This window comes from Oncorhynchus clarkii, chromosome 17 (assembly GCF_045791955.1).
Source record: "Oncorhynchus clarkii lewisi isolate Uvic-CL-2024 chromosome 17, UVic_Ocla_1.0, whole genome shotgun sequence".
Lineage (NCBI taxonomy): Eukaryota > Metazoa > Chordata > Actinopteri > Salmoniformes > Salmonidae > Oncorhynchus > Oncorhynchus clarkii.
Genome location: NC_092163.1, coordinates 38770039 through 38792860, shown reverse-complemented (window position 1 = coordinate 38792860; position 22822 = coordinate 38770039). Strand labels below are relative to the sequence as shown.

The window sequence follows — 22822 nt, the reverse complement described above, 5'->3', positions numbered from 1 at the left end:
CGCATCCCCTCACTCATCTAATCACCCATTCTCCCCAATCTACTCTTTTTTGTTGTTGTTGGTCTTATGTTATATGCGTGAAATTTCGGTGTAGTTTAGGTTCAGTTTTGAGGCAATTATTGGGGTGATTATAAACTGGACATGGCACATTCAACTATTGGAGAAGGAGCGGAGCAGGCCAGGGAAAATCATTCCAAATATTACATGCCCCAAAAAACTGGTTATAACTCCTGTTCTGTTTGTGAAATTAAGAGTCTAACAATGACAGTGTGTTATATAGACTTATTTAGGGAAAGTCAAGAACAAGGGGGACATGACTTTAAAAATGGCAGTAATTAAACATTAAAATGTGTTTTGAGATATTATGATGCTCTGACTTTCTGGTGTTAATATAAACAATTACAAATAAATCCATTAATATTTTGTTTAGGAAGGTCATAAAAAAAACATGATACAAGGCAATTTATTTCCAAAGAAATAAACCTAAGTTGTTCATTTAGCAGACATCACAGGCCCTGCCCTACCACAGTCAACACACATATTGTTTTTAATCTTTGTTTCCATTGAACATGCCATACAAATAAAGCAATTTTAATTATATATATATATATATATAAGGTGCCTTGGTCCTCCTTTCTTTTTGACGACACATACACTACATTACCAAAAGTATGTGGACATCTGCTTGTTGAACATCTCATTCAAAAATCATGGGAATTAATATGAAGTTGGCCCCCCTTTGCTGCTATAACAGCCTACACTCTTCTGGAAAGGCTTTCCACTATATGTTGGAATATTGCTGTGGGGACTTGCTTCCATTCAGCTACAAAAGCATTAGTTAGGTTGGGCACTGATTTTGGGTGATTAGGCCTGGCTCGCAGTCGGTGTTCCAATTCATACCAAAGGCGATGGGGTTGAGGTCAGGGCTCTGCTCTTCTACACAGATCTTGGCAGACCATTTCTGTATAGACCTCACTTTGTGCACGGGGGCATTGTCATGCTGAAAAAGGAAAGGTCCTTCCCCAAACTGTTGCCACGAAGGTGGAAGCACAGAATTGTCGGGAATGTCCTTGTATGCTGTAGCGTTAAGATTTCCCTTCACTGGAACTAAGGAGCCTGACCCATGAAAAACCCCAGACCATTATTCCACATCCACCAAACTTTACAGTTGATACTATGCAGTCGGGCCGATCATGAAGCGTGATCCATCACTCTAGATAATGCGTTTCCACTGCTCCAGAGTCCAATGGAGGCGAACTTTACACCTCTCCAGCCGACGCTTGGCATTGCGGATGGTTATCTTAGGCTTGTGTGCGGAAATTTGACAAACTGACTTGTTGGAAAGGTGGCATTCTACTGTATGACTGTGCCACATTGAAAGTTACTGAGCTTGTAGGTACGGGTCATTCTACTGCCAATGTTTGTCTATGGAGATTGCATGGCTGTGTGCTCAATTTATACACCTGTCAACAACGGGTGTGACTGAAATACCCAAATCCACACATTTGAAGGAGTGTCCACATACTTTTGGCAATGTAGTGTATTTTACAGTAAGAATATAATGGAATATCCCAAATGGTTATTGCTGATTGTCACCAGAAGCATACTCACATGAGGAATGCATGGAGCCATGGTTATCCTGGGAACAATGTATATTTTGAAACAGAGACCACCCGTTTAATTTGTACAGTTGTTTGTCAAAAATAGGTTAATTAGAAACATAGGAACCTGCTCTTTCTGATAGGGTATAGCAATCAAAACATCTGGCCTGCATGGACCTCTGTAGGGTGATATGGAAGAAGTGCTATTTAGTGAGCTCCTTACTGCTTTGTCAATGCACGATTAAATTGACAATATTCTGATGGGTGACAATATTATACATTTTCAAATAGAGAATGAAGAGACTGATGACCTGTGCAGCAGGTCATCAGGTCATCAGTCTCTTCATTCTCTATTTGAAAATGTATAATATTGTCACCCATCAGAATATTGTCAATTTAATCGTGTCTTTAGGCTACATCTATTATTATTATTATATGTGTGAAATTAGTTTCAATATAGTTTAGGTGTAGTTTGGTCAGTCCAGCTGGGCGGGCAACTATTTTTTTACAGTCAGAAAATACATCATCTTACAGTCTATGCACTTCGGGATCAATCAATACATATTTATTTTTTATTTTATTTTTAACCCCAATTTCGTGGTATCCAATTGGTAGTTACAGTCTTGTCTCATTGCTGCAACTCCCATAGGGAGGTGAAGGTCGAGATCTGTGCGTCCTCCGAAACACAACCCAACCAAGCCACAGTGCTTCTTGACACAATGCCCACTTAACCTGGAAGCCAGCCGCACCAATGTGTTGGAGGAAACACAGTGCACCTGGCGACCATGTCAGCGTGCACTGCGCCCGGCCCGCCACAGGAGTTGCTAGTGCGCGATGAGACAAGGACATCCCTACCGGCCAAACCCTCCCCTAACCTGGACGACGCTGGGCCAATTGTTAGCCGCCCCATGCGTCTCTCGGTCGCGGCCGACTGCAACAGAGCCTGGACTCGAACCCAGAATCTCTAGTGGCACAGCTAGCACTGTGATGAGCTAGCACAGTGCGTTAGACTATTGCGCCACTCGGGAAGCCCATCAATACATTTTCTGACTGAATTTGGTGTTCTGAGGGATCTTATTACATATTTTAACGTAATAAATGTGTTAACTTAGCAATTCATACTTTACCATCAAATATTTATACAATTGAAATATAAAACGGTCAGAACGACCATCATGGCCATTCTAGTAGTTATGGAATTCCGGCGCTCTGAGTGTTAAATACATTTTTTGTCACTGGCCTACACACAATACCCCATAATCTCAAAGTAGAATTATGTTTTTTGAAATTTTTACAAACAAATTTAAAATAAGAAGCTGAAATGTCTTGAGTCAATAAGTTTTCAACCCCTTTGTTATGACAAGCCTAAAGCCTAAGTTCAGGAGTAAAAATGTGCTTAATAAGTCACATAATAAGCTATATGGACTCTGCGCAATAATAGTGTTTGAGATTAAGATCACTTTATTGCTCAATTGTACACAACGTCCAACCGAAATTTGACTTCCGCTTTATCCCAACCCCTCCGAAATACACACATAGCCTATATACAGGTTGGAGCAAGGGCCTGGCACACTGGGCGCCCGTGGAGCAGTTGTTGTGGGGGGTTAAGTGCCTTGCTAAAGGGCAACGGCAGGCAATGGCATATAGAGTACCACAGTATGAGTCATAATACCCATAAAACCTAGCGGTCAAACAGGGAAATGGTTCCAATTGTTTTTCCACCATTAATCTTTCCAATAGGGGATTTTAGAAACACTTCAAATAAGGGCTGATACCCTGGCGTGAAGTTTTGATGACCATGTAAACCTTTTTCAGACAAGGTGACTTTTATCAATATATTCGCCTGTATTTACCCCCAACAAATGAAATGTTAATTAGCTGCTAATGTGGCTTTCATAAAGAACTGCAAATTATTGATAATATGATTGATGATGATAATAATAATAATAATAATAATAATACATGGGACTTATATAGCGCTTTTCAAGGACCCAGAGTCGCTTTATAATAATATAAATTAAATAGAAAAACAACAAAACAGGAGTCAAAACAAAACATCAGACAAACAAGACATGAATGAAGAGAGGGCTCAAAGAAAGGAAAGAGTGTGATGTATCAGTGTATGGGGGGGGCAGGGTTTGGAGATGAACCCGGTTTAGGGTAAGGGGTATGGTGAAGGTTAGGGGGGGGGGGGGGCTTAAAGGTAGGCCTTGATGATCTGGAAGAGACTGCGAAATCAAGGAAAAGGTAAGAATCTCTGGATTAACTATCTATTGTTAGCTAGTTTACTGTCCCCACTTGCTTCAAGATGTCCACCATTGTTCCAATACCAAAGTAAGCAAAGGTAACTGAACTAATCGCCATTGCACTGCACATTGCCCTATCCCATCTGGGCAAGAGACATACTTATGTAAGAAAGCTGTTCATTGACTATAGCTCATCCTTCAACACCAAAGTACCTTCAAGCTCATCATTAAGCTTGGGGCCCTGGGTCTGAACCTCGCCCTGTGCAACTGGGTCCTGAACATAGGAAACAACACCTCCGCGTCGCTGATCCTCAACACAGGGGCCCTACAAGAGTGCGTGCTCAGCCCCTTCCTGTACTCCCTGTTCACTCATGACTGTGTAGCCATGCAACTCAATCATCAAGTTTGCAGATGACACAACTGTAGTAGGTAGGCCTGATTACCAACAATAACGAGACAGCCTACAGGGAGGAGGTGAGGGCCCTGGCGTAGTGGTTCCAATAAAATAACCACTCCCTCAACGTCAACAAAATGAAGGAGCTGATCGTGGACGAAACAGCAAAGGGAGCATGCCCCTATCCACATTGACGGGACCGCAGTGGAGAAGGTGAAAAGCTACAAGTTTCTCAGCGTACACATCACTGACAATCTGAGTGTGGGGAAGAAGGCGCAACAGTGCCTCTTCAACCTCAGGAGGCTAAAGAAATTCGGCTCAGGAGGCTAAAGGAACAAACTTTTATAGATGCATAATTGAGAACATCCTGTCAGGCTGTATCACTGCCTGGTACGTCCCCAACCGCAGGGCTCTCCAGAGGGTGATTCGGTCTGCCCAACGCATCACTGGGGGCACACTGCCTGCCCTCTAGGAGACCTATGGCACCCGATGTCACAGGAAGGCCAAAAAGATCATCAAGGACATCAACCACTCGAGGCACGGCTTGTTTACCTTGCTACCATCCAGAATGCGAGGTCATTACAGTTGCATCAAAGCTGGGACCGAGAGACTGAAAAACAGCTTTTATCTCAAGGCCATCAGACTGTTAAATAGCCATAACTAGCAGGCTACCACCCGGTTACTCAACCCTGCACCTTAGCGGCTGCTGACCTATTTAGAAAGACATGGAATCACAGGTCACTTTAATAATGGTTTATTAACATACTGCTTTACTCATTTCACATGTATATACTGTATTCTATTCTACTGTATTTTAGTCAATGCCACTCTGACATTGCTCGTCCTAATATTTATATATTTCTTACTTCCATTCATTTACATTTATATTTGTGTGTATTGTTGTGAATTGTTAGATAATACTGCACTGTTTGAGCTAGAAACACAAGCATTTCGCTACACCCACAATAACATCTGCTAAATATGTGTATGTGACCAATAAAATGTGATTTGATTTGATAAATTAAGTAATTAATATTTTGGCTAAATGTCTTTAAATGTACCTGTTATCAAAATTACCGACTAGAGATGACATGCAGTAGTTTTCAGGGATTTGTAGTCTTGCATGATGTCTACTTTGATGCTAATTAGCATTATCGATGAATGCTGGAAAAATTATTGGAACCATTTCTCTGTTTGACCTCTAGGTTTTATGGGTATTATGACACCTCCACTGTGGGAGGTGATTATTATTATTTATTTATTATTATTATTATGACTATTGGATTTGATACCAGCAATCTTCCTGTTGCCAGCATACTTCCCGTCAGACCCCAGATTTGAATTGAAAACCCTCTGGTTGCTGGCTCACTTCTCTAATTGCTAGGCTACCTGCCATTGGGCTACCTATTGTTATTATACTGTATTTTGATTATATTATAGGCCTACATTGTGTTTTGCTGATAAGCACATACTTAGAGTTTAGTCAAGGAGGATATATTTCACATTCCCGTAGGCCTACTACACCCATTCTGACTTACAACTTCAGGAAACAGACAGAACTGGTGGGAGTTTGAAAGGAGAGAGAGTGCGCACGATGGTGTGATCACATTGGTTACATCGGTCATCGTCATTGAAAGCAAGTCTAAGAGACGGTAGATCTGTTCTTTGTGCGCTATTTCAATGCTTCCTGTTCTTAAGTTTTGTTTTTGCATCTTTTACTTTCAGCTTTGTACACCAGCTTCAAACAGCTGAAAATATAATATTTTTGGTTATGGAAAAGATATTACATGGTACAATGATTCTCTAGACTCTACTTGCTTGTTTTGTCACATATGTTGGACGTGCGCCGACAGTATAGTTGTTATTTTTCCAATGATTTATTGCTTGCCTTGAACATATACTGTAATAAAACTAAAATAAAAATAAACATATTTTCCCTAATCGAAAATACATCAAACCCCAGCAAATATGTCAATTTATTAATCCACATAAGAATTGACACGAGATGCGCATAGCCTGCATGCAGCTCACAGTAGGCTACTTGAACTGGCACCCAGTGGAGCAGCAGTCTAAGGTACGGTACTGTATTACAGGGGTTCTCAAACATTTTGGGACCGGGGACCCCTTTGTGATAACTAATTCATCAGGGACCCACTCATAATCAGAACACAACTCGAGTGAGATTTTTTTTTAAAAATGCGTACAAGGTGTTTTACTATGACTTCAGTGCATGGCTGGACGAACCAAGTCTCAGGCCCTGGGAAGGAACATTTTAAAGGCGTGCCTCCTGGCATCAGAGAGAAAATCTTGCAGTTTTCAAGCTAATTCCCCGCAATTCTACACATTTTGTCTTGGAGCAGAGATTTTTAGTTGTTGTAACTTTTAAGCTAATACTCTGCAATCGCACACATCTTGCCATGAGGTAGAGAGAAAACTTTGCGGTTTTAAAGCTTAAAGTACAGTGCATTTAGGTTAATAAAAAAAAATACAAACAGTATTATAATTTAGTCATTTAGCACACGCTCTTATCCAGAGCAATTTACAGGAGAAATTAGGGTTACGTTTCTTGCTCAAGGACATAGACAGATTGTTCACCTAGTCGGCTCAGGGATCCAAACCAGCAACCTTTCAGTTACTGGCCAAACACTCTTAACCGCTAGGCTACCTGCCACCAAGTATTGAGTTGAAAAATGTGTACTGAGTGCTGTGGACGCCAATATTCCTTTGAGGCTCCCACTCCCAGGCCAATGTTTATGGAGGAACAAAGTACTCAAAATGAAAAATGAAAAATAAATAAATATATACATTAATAAGTAAATCATTCTAGCTAATGATAGGTCCGATACGAGCGTGAAAAAAAATACATATATTTTTTTATTTTACGTTTCTGAAATGCCTTGTGTTCCACGAGGACCTAGGCATTAGTGCATTCGCGACAACCTAACCATTACTAAACTTATATTCGATCAAATAAGCTTCACGTAGCAAATTAGCAAACACATTTTTTGTTGACCAATTTCGACACTCATTGACGTCTAAATTCCTCACAATAACCAGGTTTCCATCCAACCTTTTCATGCGAGTAAAGTACTGTACATGTCAGATAAAAAAAATGTAATGACAGGCCTGATGGAAACAGCACATTTGTTGGTTTCTTTTCCAAATTGCGACCAAACAAAATACGCTAGACAAGGCGGGATCTTTTTGTGTCAGCCAAATTAATTATGCCTTTATGCGCAAATATTGATATAATAACCATCATATTGAAATAAACTTGGAGTCACGCGATGATATGGTGTGTGGTCCTCCCACTACGACTCGGAACCATGCTGTTTATTAGGCTACAGATGAAATACACTGAGTATACCAGACATTAGGAATTCGTCGGGTCATGGACTCTACAAGGTGTCAAAAGCATTCCACAGGCATGCTGGCCCACAGTTGTGTCAAGTTGTCTGGATGTCCATTCTTGATACACACAGGAAACTGTCGCGCATGAAAAACCCAGCTGCGTTGCAGTTCATGACACAAACCGGTGCGCATTGCACCTACTACCATACTCCGTTAAAAGGCACTTAAATGTTTTGCCCATCTTGCCCATTCACCCTCTGAATGGCACACATACACAATCCATGTCTCAATCATCTCAAGGCTTAACAATCATTTTTAACCTGTCTCCGCCTCTTCATCTACACTGATTGAAGTTGATTTAACATGTGACATCAATAAGAGGTCATAGCTTTCACATGGATTCACCTGGTCAGTCCACAGTATGTCATGGAAGGAGGAGGTGTTCTTAATGTTTTGTACACTCAGTGGAAGTTATGATGGGTGGTGAAAGTGCACAGGGATCTTGATGCTCCTTTCCAATAACTATCGAGGGTCTTATTCTGGTGGCGTGATGATCGATGCTTGACTGCCGTTTGACAAATTAAAATATTCTGTCTCATCCATAATAATCTCATTATGTAGACAAGCCTACCAGCACTGTATGTGCGAGCTGTTGGTTAGAGCGCACAGTGCCAAGACCGGAGTAGGCACATTTGCAATTTAAAGCAACAGTTTTTGTGACAAAACTATCAGTAGATTTGAAAATGCAATGGAAACATATTGAACTTTAGATTTTTATTCGGTACATGAAAACTTAAGAGAAAAATAAAATGTTGTGTGCACTAAGTCATCACGCATCTCTATCTGCAACAAGTCCATTTGTTGGAAACACCACTGGTGGGAAAATGTGCATATTGTGTTAATGCGCATTCTAGAATATTCTCATGAAAATCTGTCGCCAATTGGATGGAAACCTAGGTTTTGTGGTCTTATTTTCATGAACAGATTTTGGCTGGAGTAAACCCTCTCACTTCGCCTCTTCCTCTCTGTGTATTTCTGAATGTCATGGCCTTTTTCATTTTATGGCCACTCTATCCATATTCTCAAGAGATATGTCAATCAATGCAAATAAGAAGACCGATTTTCGGGAAGTCTTCTGGCCTGACAAACACCACTGTAGCTCGTTTGTGACTAGAGGGAGTACAGCTACAACCGGAAGTGACTTTTTGTATCTGGTTAGGAGAGCAATTTAGCTACCCTTTTCCTAACCTTAACCTAAGTCTCCTAACCAGCCACGTTAATTGTCCTAACCTGCTGCTCAAGTTCTCCCAACCTGCTATGAAAAAGTAACTTCCGGTCGTAGCTGTACTCCGTCTAGTCAGAAGCCTGTAGCGCTGCCACCTTCCAGCAAAAAGACCAGATATCTCTATCTTAAACAGATATTTTGATGGGGATTTTTTAATGATGCTAATTAGATTTACACATGGGTGCGGACATCGTCTTCAGGGTGTAACAAGTAGAAGCTAATAGCTCATGCTAATAGCTCTTAACACCTTGTCATCATTCTCAACCGCCAGTTCAGTTCAGGAGTCAATCTAGCTGCTCCAAACCTTTATTTAGTATCACTGCAGTCTTCGGGATTAGTTCATACATTTTAAAAACATCTTAATGCATATTTTATTTGATTTATTTCACCTTTATTTAACCAGGTAGGCCAGTTGAGACCAAATTCTCATTTACAACTGCGACCTGGCCAAGATAAAGCAAATCAGTGCGACAGAAAACGACAACAGAGTTACACATGGGATAAACAAAAGTACAGTCAATAACACTATAGAAAATCTATATACAGTGTGTGCAAATGGAGTAAGGAGGTAAGGCAATAAATAGGCCATGGTATCGAAGTAATTACAATTTAGCAAATTAACACTGGAGTGATAGATGTGCAGATGATGATGTGCAAGTAGAAATACTGGTGTGCAAAAAAGTAAATAAAAACAATATGGGGATGAGGTAGGTAGTTGGATGGGCTATTTACAGATGGGCTATGTATAGCTGCAGCGATTGGTAAGCTGCTCAGATAGCTGATGCTTAAAGTTAGTTTCCAACTTCAGCGATTTTTGCAATTTGTTCCAGTCCTTGGCAGTAGAGAACTGGAAGGAAAGGTGGCCAAAGCAGGTGTTGGCTTTAGGGATGACCAGTGAGATATACCTGCTGGAGCGCGTGCTACGGTTGGATGTTATTACGGTGACTAGTGAGCTGAGATAAGGCAGAGCTTTACCTAGCAAAGACTTATAGATGACCTGGAGCCAGTGGGTCTGGCGACAAATATCTACAGTGCCTTGCGAAAGTATTCGGCCCCCTTGAACTTTGCGACCTTTTGCCACATTTCAGGCTTCAAACATAAAGATATAAAACTGTATTTTTTTGTGAAGAATCAACAACAAGTGGGACACAATCATGAAGTGGAACGACATTTATTGGATATTTCAAACTTTTTTAACAAATCAAAAACTGAAAAATTGGGCGTGCAAAATTATTCAGCCCCCTTAAGTTAATACTTTGTAGCGCCACCTTTTGCTGCGATTACAGCTGTAAGTCGCTTGGGGTATGTCTATCAGTTTTGCACATCGAGAGACTGACATTTTTTCCCATTCCTCCTTGCAAAACAGCTCGAGCTCAGTGAGGTTGGATGGAGAGCATTTGTGAACAGCAGTTTTCAGTTCTTTCCACAGATTCTCGATTGGATTCAGGTCTGGACTTTGACTTGGCCATTCTAACACCTGGATATGTTTATTTTTGAACCATTCCATTGTAGATTTTGCTTATTGTTTTGGATCATTGTCTTGTTGGAAGACAAATCTCCATCCCAGTCTCAGGTCTTTTGCAGACTCCATCAGGTATTCTTCCAGAATGGTCCTATATTTGGCTCCATCCATCTTCCCATCAATTTTAACCATCTTCCCTGTCCCTGCTGAAGAAAAGCAGGCCCAAACCATGATGCTGCCACCACCATGTTTGACAGTGGGGATGGTGTGTTCAGCTGTGTTGCTTTTACGCCAAACATAACGTTTTGCATTGTTGCCAAAAAGTTCAATTTTGGTTTCATCTGACCAGAGCACCTTCTTCCACATGTTTGGTGTGTCTCCCAGGTGGCTTGTGGCAAACTTTAAACAACACTTTTTATGGATATCTTTAAGAAATGGCTTTCTTCTTGCCACTCTTCCATAAAGGCCAGATTTGTGCAATATACGACTGATTGTTGTCCTATGGACAGAGTCTCCCACCTCAGCTGTAGATCTCTGCAGTTCATCCAGAGTGATCATGGGCCTCTTGGCTGCATCTCTGATCAGTCTTCTCCTTGTATGAGCTGAAAGTTTAGAGGGACGGCCAGGTCTTGGTAGATTTGCAGTGGTCTGATACTCCTTCCATTTCAATATTATCGCTTGCACAGTGCTCCTTGGGATGTTTAAAGCTTGGGAAATCTTTTTGTATCCAAATCCGGCTTTAAACTTCTTCACAACAGTATCTCGGACCTGCCTGGTGTGTTCCTTGTTCTTCATGATGCTCTCTGCGCTTTTAACGGACCTCTGAGACTATCACAGTGCAGGTGCATTTATACGGAGACTTGATTACACACAGGTGGATTGTATTTATCATCATTAGTCATTTAGGTCAACATTGGATCATTCAGAGATCCTCACTGAACTTCTGGAGAGAGTTTGCTGCATTGAAAGTAAAGGGGCTGAATAATTTTGCACGCCCAATTTTTCAGTTTTTGATTTGTTAAAAAAGTTTGAAATATCCAATAAATGTCGTTCCACTTCATGATTATGTCCCACTTGTTGTTGATTCTTCACAAAAAAATACAGTTTTATATCTTTATGTTTGAAGCCTGAAATGTGGCAAAAGGTCGCAAAGTTCAAGGGGGCCGAATACTTTCGCAAGGCACTGTAGCGAGGGCCAGCCGACGAGAGCATACGGGTCACAGTGGTGGGTGGTATATGGGGCTTTGGTGACAAAACGGATGGAACTGTGATAGACTGTATCCAGTTTGCTGAGTATAGTGTTGGAGGCTATTTTGTAAATGACATCGTCGAAGTCGAGGATAGTCAGTTTTACGAGGGTATGTTTGGCAGCGTGAGTGAAGGAGGCTTTGTTGCGAAATAGGAAGCCGATTCTAAATTTAATTTTGGATTGAAGATGCTTAATATGAGTCTGGAAGAGCGTTTACAGTCTAGCCAGACACCTAGGTATTTGTAATTGTCCACATATTCTAAGTCAGAACCGTCCAGAGTAGTAATGCTAGTCAGGCGTGCAGGTGCGGGCAGCAATCAGTTGAAGAGCATGCATTTAGTTTTACTTGCATTTAAGAGCAGTTGGAGGTCACAGAAGGAGTGTTGTATGGCATTGAAGCTCATTTTGAGGTTTGTTAGCACAGTGTCCAAAGAAGGGCCAGATGTATACAGAATGGTGGCGTCTGCGTAGAGGTGGATCAAGGAATCCCCCGCAGCAAGAGCGACATTATTGATAATGTCGCTGAGATCCTGATTGAAAGCTTTAGAAGGCTTTAGAAAGGCAGGGCAGGATGGAAATAGGTCTGTAACAGTTTGGGTCTAGAGTGTCACCCCTTTTGAAGAGGGGGATGACCGCGGCAGCTTTCCAATCTTTAGGAATCTCAGACGATACGAAAGAGAGGTTGAACAGACTAGTAATAGGGTTGCAACAATGGCGGCAGATAATTTTAGAAAGAGAGGGTCCAGATTGTCTAGCCCAGCTGATTTGTACGGGTCCAGGTTTTGCAGCTCTTTCAGAACATCAGCTATCTGGTTTTGGGTGAAGCTGGGGAGGCTTGTGCAAGTAGCTGCGGGGGGTGCGGAGCTGTTGGCCGGGGTTGGGGTAGCCAGGAGGAAAGCATGGCCAGCCATAGAGAAATGCTTGTTGAAATTCTCGATTATCGTGGATTTATTGGTGGTGACAGTGTTTCCTAGTGTAAAGGTTTTCCTCCTTGTCTGAAGAGGAGAGGCGAGAAGGATCGGAGGACCAATATGTGGCGTGGTAAGTGTCCATGGTTCTTTTTAATAAGAAATACTCAACATGAACAACTGAATACAAAAAAAAACGTGGAATGAACGAAAACCAAAACAGTACCGTGTAGTGAAAAACACAGACACGGAAACAAACACCCACAAACAAACAGTGAAACCCAGGCTACCTAAGTATGATTCTCAATCAGAGACAACTAATGACACCTGCCTCTGATTGAGAACCATACTAGGCCGAAACATAGAAATCCCAAAATCATAGAAAAACAAACATAGACTGCTCACCCCAACTCACGCCCTGACCATACTAAATAATGACAAAACAAAGGAAATAAAGGTCAGAACGTGACACCTAGCCTCAGTGCAGTGGGCAGCTGGGAGAAGGTGCTCTTATTCTCCATGGACTTTACAGTGTCCCAGAAGTTTTTGGAGTTAGAGCTACAGGATGCAAATTTATGTTTGAAAAAGCTAGCCTTTGCTTTCCTAACTTACTGTGTGTATTGGTCATCCCATGTCCAGTCCTCCTTTTTACCACGCTGCTTGGTCCTTTTGTGGTGGGTAGTTCTGTCACGGCCGTCTTCCTGGAAGGAATAAGTGGACCAAAGCGCAGTGTGGTGAGCTTACATTTCTGTTTATTTAGGTAAATGTCGCCAACAAAACAAAGAAACGACCGTGAAGCTTAACTTAGGCTATAGTCCCCCTAACAAAGATAACTACCCACAAATAACAAAGGGAAAAAGGCTGCCTAAGTATGATTCCCAATCAGAGACAATGATAGACAGCTGTCCCCGATTGAGAACCATACCCGGCCAAAACATAGAACTAAAGAACATAGAATACAGAACATAGAATGCCCACCCAACTCACACCCTGACCAAACAAAAATAGAGACATAAAAAGCTCTCTAAGGTCAGGGCATGACAATATCCTAGTTTAGGTCACCTAACAGAACGAACTCTGAAGATAGATGGGGGGCAATGTAACGCCGGGAGAGTGATGGGTGTGGAGTCAGACGCAGAGAGCAGAAGGTAAACGGGAAAAACGCCTTAATGTCCTCCGTAACAGGAACAGGTACAAAATAGGGTGAAGCCCAAAACACAGACGCAAACAACAACCCAAACACCACTGTTACAAACACCGGACAGCGAAATCCATGACTTCTGGTTGGGGTATGTACGTACAGACAAGGTGGGGACAACGTCCTCAATGCACTTATTGATAAAGCCAGTGACTGATGTGGTGTATTCCTCAATGTCATCGGAAGAATCCCGGAACATGTTCCAGTCTGTGATAGCAAAGCAGTCCTGTAGTTTAGCATCTGCTTCATCTGACCATTTTTATAGATCGAGTCACTGGTGCCTCCTGCTTTCCTTTTTGCTTCTAAGCAGTAATCAGGAGGATAGAGTTGTGGTCGGATTTACCAAATGGAGGGTGAGGGAGAGCTTTGTACGCGTCTCTGTGTGTGGAGTACAAGTGATCTAGATTTTTTCCCCCTCTGGTTGCACATTTAACATGTTGATAGAGATTTGATAGAGATTTGGTAGAACTGATTTAAGTTTCCCTGCATAAAAGTCTCCAGCCACTAGGAGCGCCGCCTCTGGGTGAGTGGTTTCCTGTTTGCTTATTTCCTTATACAGCTGACTGAGTGCGATCTTAGTGCCAGCATCTGTCTGTGGTGGTAAATAAACAGCCACGAAAAGTTTAGCTGAGAACTCTCTAGGCAAGTAGTGTGGCTTGCAGTTTATCACAATACACTCAACTTCAGGTGAGCAAAATCTAGAGACTTCCTTAGATTTCATGCACCAGCTGTTGTTTACAAATATGCACAGACTGCCCCCCCCCCTCGTCTTACCGGAGTGTGCTGTTCTATCCTGCCAGTGCAGCGTGTATCGCGGTAGCTGAATATCCATGTCGTCATTCAGCCACGATTCCGTGAAGCATAGGATATTACAGTTTTGATATCCCGTTGGTAGGATATTCGTGATCTTACCTCGTCTAGTTTATTGTCCAATGATTGCACGTTGGCGAGTAATATTGAAGGGTAACGGCAGCTTTCCAAGTTGTCTTCTGCGGGTCTGGACGAGGCATCCGGCTCTTCGTCCTCTGCGTCGCTTCCTTTTGCGAATAATTGGGATGTCTGCCCTGTGGGGTGTTTGGAGAATATCGTGTGAGTCCTGCTTGCTGCTGTTGTTGTTGTTGTCGAAGAAATCTTCATCTAATCCGAAGTGAGTGATCGCTGTCCTGATATCCAGAAGCTCTTTTCTTCTGTAAGATACGGTTGCAGAAACATTATGTACAAAATAATTTACAAATATCCCGAAAAACAACACATAATAGCACAAATGGTTAGGAGACTGTAAAACGGCGGCCATCTCCTCCGGCGCCATCATTCATTTGACGAAAGCTGAGATGATTACAATGAATGTTTTAGGACCAAACACTGTGAAGAATATTGTGGATGATCTGTCCCCGACCGAAGTTGAGCCTGTGTGTTTCTCAGTTGCCAGTCATGCCTCAAACAAGGGAAATAAAAAGGTGTTTCCGGTGGGCGTGAGAAATTTCTCTGATGGAGTGTAGTTCAAGTTACTTGACGTTTATGAAGACAGTGATGAAACTGAAAAAGGCATACATCAAGCTCTGATGAACTGTCTGGAAAAGCATGAACTAGATATTAGACACATCACAGCCTATGCAGCAGATAATGGAAAACACCACTCCGTTTACCAGCTATTGATCAGTGCCAACAATCGCATTCTGAAGGCTAATTGCCTAGCTCACATAGCTCATAATGCCTGCAAGCACGTCTGCGATCAGCTATCAGTGGATATTGAGACAATTGTTTTAAAGATCTACAGCCACTTCTCAGTATCTGCTTCCCGAAGAGAGGAACTGCGTGCATTTTTTGCCTTTGTTGACATTGAGTGGCGTGAAATTCTGCGACATGTTTGCACTAGATGTCTCTCTCTTCATCCAGCTGTCGATTGTCTCCTGCAAAGCTGGCCAGCTCTTACTTCATACTTCAGGTCCCTTGGGGAGACCTGTCCTGTGGCACTGAAGAGTATTTTTGAGTATGAAGAATAAATGGAAGCTGCTGAGATTTATCTGTGCTTTTTCCACACAGTGGGGTGTGTATTTGACCAACTCGTAAAAAAGCTGGAGGAAACAACGTATTGCATCACAGATGTTTACGAGGAAGTCCAAAAGTTCCAAATGAAGATGCTTCAGCGAAACAGGACAGCTTTTTTGGATACCAGACCAAGCAGCTGATGGACAAACAATTGTCAGCACTAAGGTCCAAGCAGCAACAGGACTTTGAAGTTCTATGACACTGTCATTACATACATTGACAAGTGGTTTGATTTCTCACCAGAAAATGTAATGTTGAAACTGAAACAGATCGACCTCTCAAATCAAATCAAATCAAATTTTATTTGTCACATACACATGGTAAGCAGATGTTAATGCGAGTGTAGCGAAATGCTTGTGCTTCTAGTTCCGACAATGCAGTAATAACCAACAAGTAATCTAGTTAACAATTCCAAAACTACTACCTTATACACACAAGTGTAAGGGGATAAAGAATATGTGCAGCCATAGGACGTCTCATCATTCTATATTGAATTTCATTTATAAAAACTCGAACACAATTTGAAGTTGTGATACAAAACCACTTTGTGTTCTTCACAGAGGGATAGACACATCAATGAATGAGAGCAGTGCACCAGGAAATTTGTCAGATTTTCCAACCACTAGTTTTATACCAAATTATTACAGTAAATTAGGCAGCTGAAATCTCAGCATGTCAATGGTCATTTTTCATTAATTGGTTGTTCATAGCAAATGAAGTTTGAAAATTAAATCTAAAATATATTATTTTCATACTATTTACTCTAGCAGTGCGTGCTAGTGCAAAAAGTTAATACAAATAATAAATGCAACAAAACCGCTTTAAGGCATTACTAGGTACTGTTCATGGTCCCCTCATGAAGATATGTTTTATACAGCCATCCACTTCACATTAACTAGTGTAAATTAATCATAATTTACGATATTTCATCTGCCTATAAACTCTGCATGCTTTTCCACGTTGTGGTGGTTGTACGACATAACAGACGTGACTCCCAAGTTTACTTCGATATGACTGTTATTATAGCAATATTTGCACTTTAATGCGTTTCCACTACAATTGTCGCATCATTTATTTCACAGACCACCAAAATTATCCACCCTTGTGTAGTGTATTTTGTTTTGTCGACATTGGGAAATTTTACAGACAAATTTGCCGCCGTTTCCATCAGGCCTATCATGAGTTTCTTTATGCGTCAGGTAATTCATCCCCATGAAATGATTGGATGGAAACCCGGTTATAGAGAGAAAGATGGCGATGTCATCAATAGTAAATATTTTTATTTATTATTTATTTAACTTAAAATTTACCTGGAAATTAAGTCAATTTCAGCAGAAAAGCTTAAAAAAAAAAGCTACAACAATAATGTCACATGAAATTAATGTTACAGCAATATCAGTAAAACAAAGTATGGTTTAAAATCAGTTTGTCATCTAAAGAATTCAGTGAAGGATGCTAGTTTATCTAACACAATTGTACACTGATGGGTGTTGATGTTAAAAAGTAGCTTATATGCACAGCAATCAATACTCAGTATATTTGAAAGATTCTTGTCACACAAAATGCATACTCAATCAAAATACATTTCTCCCAGAGCCCCAGATAACATATTTAGGCCTCTACATGGACATTAAATTATACGACAACAATGTCAAAAATATAGAAATTAGGGACTTTATTCCAATCTTAAACTGCAGGGCTCACTAACTAATCTCTTAATACTTATTATTTTTTTGATTTGCATGTTGTTGGAGGTTCCAGAGGTAGTCGTTGGCGAAGTTCATAATCTGAGTCATGGCGTTCAGTATCAGGATATCCATGTCGTTATCCAGCATCCCCTCCTCGTGGTAGTTCTTCACTGGCAGGATGCAGTTCATGGGAAGGCCTAGCTCATTACTGCAGATCTGCATCTGAAAAACGTTGGAGACAAAAAGGTCTGGATCAGTTTTGCTTGAGTGATGATCATTGAATCATGTCAGCACAACCAAGATTTAATGGCCGACTACATTGCAGACATTCCGTCAACCGATGGTTGCGTGCCACGTCATCAACTGTGCAGTTTGGCATCAGATTGCCTCATCAAATTATATAGTTAGCTGACATGTTAAACACTTGTCCAGGCAATGTGAAATTTGTTCAGGTCTGAGGTCATGTGATTTACCTTCTCTTTGATCGCCTTGCTGTAGAAGATTCTCTTCACATCCTTGTTCACCAGCTCACAAGCCTTGTCTGGCATGGTCATGACAACAACTTGAGGAATTTCTGCAATAAAAATGAATATTTAATGAATAGAAGGACTAGCATAAGTAACACTATCATGTAATAGTGAAAAGTCAAGAGCTACAGCTGAAAGGTGACAACTGATAGCCAGCCATAGTTGTAGTTTCTATTGAGAAACAGAGTTTAAAGAGCTTACTTACTTAGTCTGCTGGCTTCTGCCCTGATGTCCTTCATCTTGGCTATGACATCCACTGGCATGAGAGAGATTTTGTCCGCTGACACAATACTCACCAGGCAGTGAGTTTTGTCACTTAAACTGGGATTCTGAATGAATTCCTTTTTTTGGTCTGATAATGGGTGCACAGTATTGAACTGGCCAAGAAAATATAAGATTTGTTAGTGTGTGTGTGTGTGTGTGTGTGTGTGTGTGTGTGTGTGTGTGTGTGTGTGTGTGTGTGTGTGTGTGTGTGTGTGTGTGTGTGTGTGTGTGTGTGTGTGACATCTACATTACCTCATAGCCCTCTGGTAGATGGCCCTTCAGAGCATTGATGATGTCATCAGGGTGCAGCCCATTTTTGTTTTGTTCCAGACCCATGACATCATTGAATGCAAAGGGAAGACGTTTTTCTCCTGAACGGCCTTGAATGTAGTGTGTGTCATACTGAAAATAAATAAAACATTTAATGACATATCTTTTTTTCTATGGAAAGGATAAATACCCTCACACACATGAAAGCATCCCAAACTGATGCTCAGAATCAACAAATATACAGTGGGGAGAACAAGTATTTGATACACTGCCGATTTTGCAGGTTTTCCTGCGTACAAAGCATGTAGAGGTCTGTAATTTGTATCATAGGTACACTTAAACTGTGAGAGGCTGAATCTAAAACAAAAATCCAGAAAATCACAATGTATGATTTTTAAGTAAATCATTTGCATTTTATTGTATTTGATACATCAGAAAAGCAGAACTTAATATTTGGTACATAAACCTTTGTGTGCAATTACAGAGATCATACGTTTCCTGTAGTTCTTGACCAGGTTTGCACACACTGCAGCAGGGATTTTGGCCCACTCCTCCATACGGACCTTCTCCAGATCCTTCAGGTTTCGGGGCTGTCGCTGGGCAATACGGACTTTCAGCTCCCTCCAAAGATTTTCTATTGGGTTCAGGTCTGGAGACTGGCTAGGCCACTCCAGGACCTTGAGATGCTTCTTACGGAGCCACTCCTTAGTTGCCCTGGCTGTGTGTTTCGGGTCGTTGTCATGCTGGAAGACCCAGCCACGACCCATCTTCAATGCTCTTACTGAGGGAAGGAGGTTGTTGGCCAAGATCTCGCGATACATGGCCTCATCCATCCTCCCCTCAATACGGTGCAGTCCTCCTGTCCCCTTTGCAGAAAATCATCCCCAAAGAATGATGTTTCCACCTCCAGGCTTCACGGTTGGGATGGTGTTCTTGGGGTTGAACTCATCCTTCTTCTTCCTCCAAACACGGCGAGTGGAGTTTAGACCAAAAAGCTCTATTTTTGTCTCATCAGACCACATGACCTTCTCCCATTCCTCCTCTGGATCATCCAGATGGTCATTGGCAAACTTCAGACGGAGCTGTAAATGCGCTGGCTTGAGCAGGGGGACCTTGCGTGCGCTGCAGGATTTTAATCCATGATGGCGTAGTGCGTTACTAATGGTTTTCTTTGAGACTGTGGTCCCAGCTCTCTTCAGGTCATTGACAAGGTCCTGCCGTGTAGTTCTGGGCTGATCCCTCACCTTTCTCATGATCATTGATGCCCCACGAGGTGAGATCTTGCATGGAGCCCCAGACCGAGGGTAATTGACCGGCATCTTGAACTTCTTACATTTTCTAATAATTGCGCCAACAGTTGTTGCCTTCTCACCAAGCTGCTTGCCTATTGTCCTGTAGCCTATCCCAGCCTTGTGCAGGTCTACAATTTTATCCCTGATGTCCTTACACAGCTCCCTGGTCTTGGCCATTTTTATTTATTTATTTTTATTTTACCTTTATTTAACCAGGTAGGCAAGTTGAGAACAAGTTCTCATTTACAATTGCGACCTGGCCAAGATAAAGCAAAGCAGTTCGACAGATACAACGACACAGAGTTACACATGGAGTAAAACAAACATACAGTCAATAATACAGTATAAACAAGTCTATATACAATGTGAGCAAATGAGGTGAGAAGGGAGGTAAAGGCAAAAAAGGCCATGGTGGCAAGGTAAATACAATATAGCAAGTAAAACACTGGAATGGTAGTTTTGCAATGGAAGAATGTGCAAAGTAGAAATAAAAATAATGGGGTGCAAAGGAGCAAAATAAATAAATAAATTAAATACAGTTGGGAAAGAGGTAGTTGTTAGGGCTAAATTATAGGTGGGCTATGTACAGGTGCAGTAATCTGTGAGCTGCTCTGACAGTTGGTGCTTAAAGCTAGTGAGGGAGATAAGTGTTTCCAGTTTCAGAGATTTTTGTAGTTCGTTCCAGTCATTGGCAGCAGAGAACTGGAAAGAGAGGCGGCCAAAGAAAGAATTGGTTTTGGGGGTGACTAGAGAGATATACCTGCTGGAGCGTGTGCTACAGGTGGGAGATGCTATGGTGACCAGCGAGCTGAGATAAGGGGGGACTTTACCTAGCAGGGTCTTGTAGATGACATGGAGCCAGTGGGTTTGGCGACGAGTATGAAGCGAGGGCCAGCCAACGAGAGCGTACAGGTCGCAATGGTGGGTAGTATATGGGGCTTTGGTGACAAAACGGATTGCACTGTGATAGACTGCATCCAATTTGTTGAGTAGGGTATTGGAGGCTATTTTGTAAATGACATCGCCAAAGTCGAGGATTGGTAGGATGGTCAGTTTTACAAGGGTATGTTTGGCAGCATGAGTGAAGGATGCTTTGTTGCGAAATAGGAAGCCAATTCTAGATTTAACTTTGGATTGAAGATGTTTGATATGGGTCTGGAAGGAGAGTTTACAGTCTAACCAGACACCTAAGTATTTGTAGTTGTCCACGTATTCTAAGTCAGAGCCGTCCAGAGTAGTGATGTTGGACAGGCGGGTAGGTGCAGGTAGCGATCGGTTGAAGAGCATGCATTTAGTTTTACTTGTATTTAAGAGCAATTGGAGGCCACGGAAGGAGAGTTGTATGGCATTGAAGCTTGCCTGGAGGGTTGTTAACACAGTGTCCAAAGAAGGGCCGGAAGTATACAGAATGGTGTCGTCTGCGTAGAGGTGGATCAGAGACTCACCAGCAGCAAGAGCGACCTCATTGATGTATACAGAGAAGAGAGTTGGTCCAAGAATTGAACCCTGTGGCACCCCCATAGAGACTGCCAGAGGTCCGGACAACAGACCCTCCGATTTGACACACTGAACTCTATCAGAGAAGTAGTTGGTGAACCAGGCGAGGCAATCATTTGAGAAACCAAGGCTGTTGAGTCTGCCGATGAGGATGTGGTGATTGACAGAGTCGAAAGCCTTGGCCAGATCAATGAATACGGCTGCACAGTAATGTTTCTTATCGATGGCGGTTAAGATATCGTTTAGGACTTTGATCGTGGCTGAGGTGCACCCATGACCAGCTCTGAAACCAGATTGCATAGCAGAGAAGGTATGGTGAGATTCGAAATGGTCGGTAATCTGTTTGTTGACTTGGCTTTCGAAGACCTTAGAAAGGCATGGTACGATAGATATAGGTCTGTAGCAGTTTGGGTCAAGAGTGTCCCCCCCTTTGAAGAGGGGGATGACCGCAGCTGCTTTCCAATCTTTGGGAATCTCAGACGACACGAAAGAGAGGTTGAACAGGCTAGTAATAGGGGTGGCAACAATTTCGGCAGATCATTTTAGAAAGAAAGGGTCCAGATTGTCTAGCCCGGCTGATTTGTAGGGGTCCAGATTTTGCAGCTCTTTCAGAACATCAGCTGAATGGATTTGGGAGAAGGAGAAATGGGGAAGGCTTGAGCGAGTTGCTGTTGGGGGTGCAGTGCTGTTGACAGGGGTGGGAGTAGCCAGGTGGAAAGCATGGCCAGCAGTAGAAAAATGCTTATTGAAATTTTCAATTATGGTGGATTTATCAGTGGTGACAGTGTTTCCTATCTTCAGTGCAGTGGGCAGCTGGGAGGAGGTGTTCTTATTCTCCATGGACTTTACAGTGTCCCAGAACTTTTTTGAGTTAGTGTTGCAAGAAGCAAATTTCTGCTTGAAAAAGCTAGCCTTGGCTTTTCTAACTGCCTGTGTATAATGGTTTCTAGCTTCCCTGAACAGCTGCATATCACGGGGGCTGTTCGATGCTAATGCAGAACGCCATAGGATGTTTTTGTGTTGGTTAAGGGCAGTCAGGTCTGGGGAGAACCAAGGGCTATATCTGTTCCTGGTTCTAAATTTCTTGAATGGGGCATGTTTATTTAAGATGGTTAGGAAGGCATTTTTAAAAAATATCCAGGCATCCTCTACTGACGGGATGAGGTCAATATCCTTCCAGGATACCCCGGCCAGGTCGATTAGAAAGGCCTGCTTGCTGAAGTGTTTCAGGGAGCGTTTTACAGTGATGAGAGGAGGTCGTTTGACCGCTGACCCATTACGGATGCAGGCAATGAGGCAGTGATCGCTGAGATCTTGGTTGAAGACAGCAGAGGTGTATTTAGAGGGGAAGTTGGTTAGGATGATATCTATGAGGGTGCCCGTGTTTAAGGCTTTGGGGAGGTACCTGGTAGGTTCATTGATAATTTGTGTGAGATTGAGGGCATCAAGTTTAGATTGTAGGATGGCTGGGGTGTTAAGCATGTTCCAGTTTAGGTCGCCTAGCAGCACGAGCTCTGAAGATAGATGGGGGGCAATCAGTT

The 22822-nt window shown here is 42.1% G+C and overlaps 2 protein-coding genes across 4 annotated transcripts in view; one reads left to right on the top strand and one right to left on the bottom strand.

Moving 5' to 3' along the window:
* Positions 1-22822, top strand: part of LOC139370785 (voltage-dependent calcium channel subunit alpha-2/delta-2-like) — an 86381-nt gene that overhangs the window by 10932 nt on the left and 52627 nt on the right. The window contains exon 1 of one of the 3 annotated variants that reach the window (XM_071110548.1): positions 14268-14381. The exons of the other annotated variants lie outside the window; for them this stretch is intronic. The gene's annotated coding sequence lies outside the window, so the exon portion shown is untranslated. Of the gene's footprint in view, positions 1-14267; positions 14382-22822 lie in introns of those variants that run through there. 3 annotated transcript variants of the gene reach the window in all.
* Positions 17097-18305, bottom strand: LOC139369739 (interferon-induced protein 44-like). Its single transcript, XM_071108998.1, has 3 exons — positions 18164-18305; positions 17905-18005; positions 17097-17653 (listed from the first exon to the last, which is right to left on the bottom strand). The coding sequence occupies exons 1-3, from the start codon at positions 18219-18221 to the stop codon at positions 17459-17461; spliced, it is 354 nt and encodes a 117-aa protein (XP_070965099.1). The 5' UTR covers positions 18222-18305; the 3' UTR covers positions 17097-17458.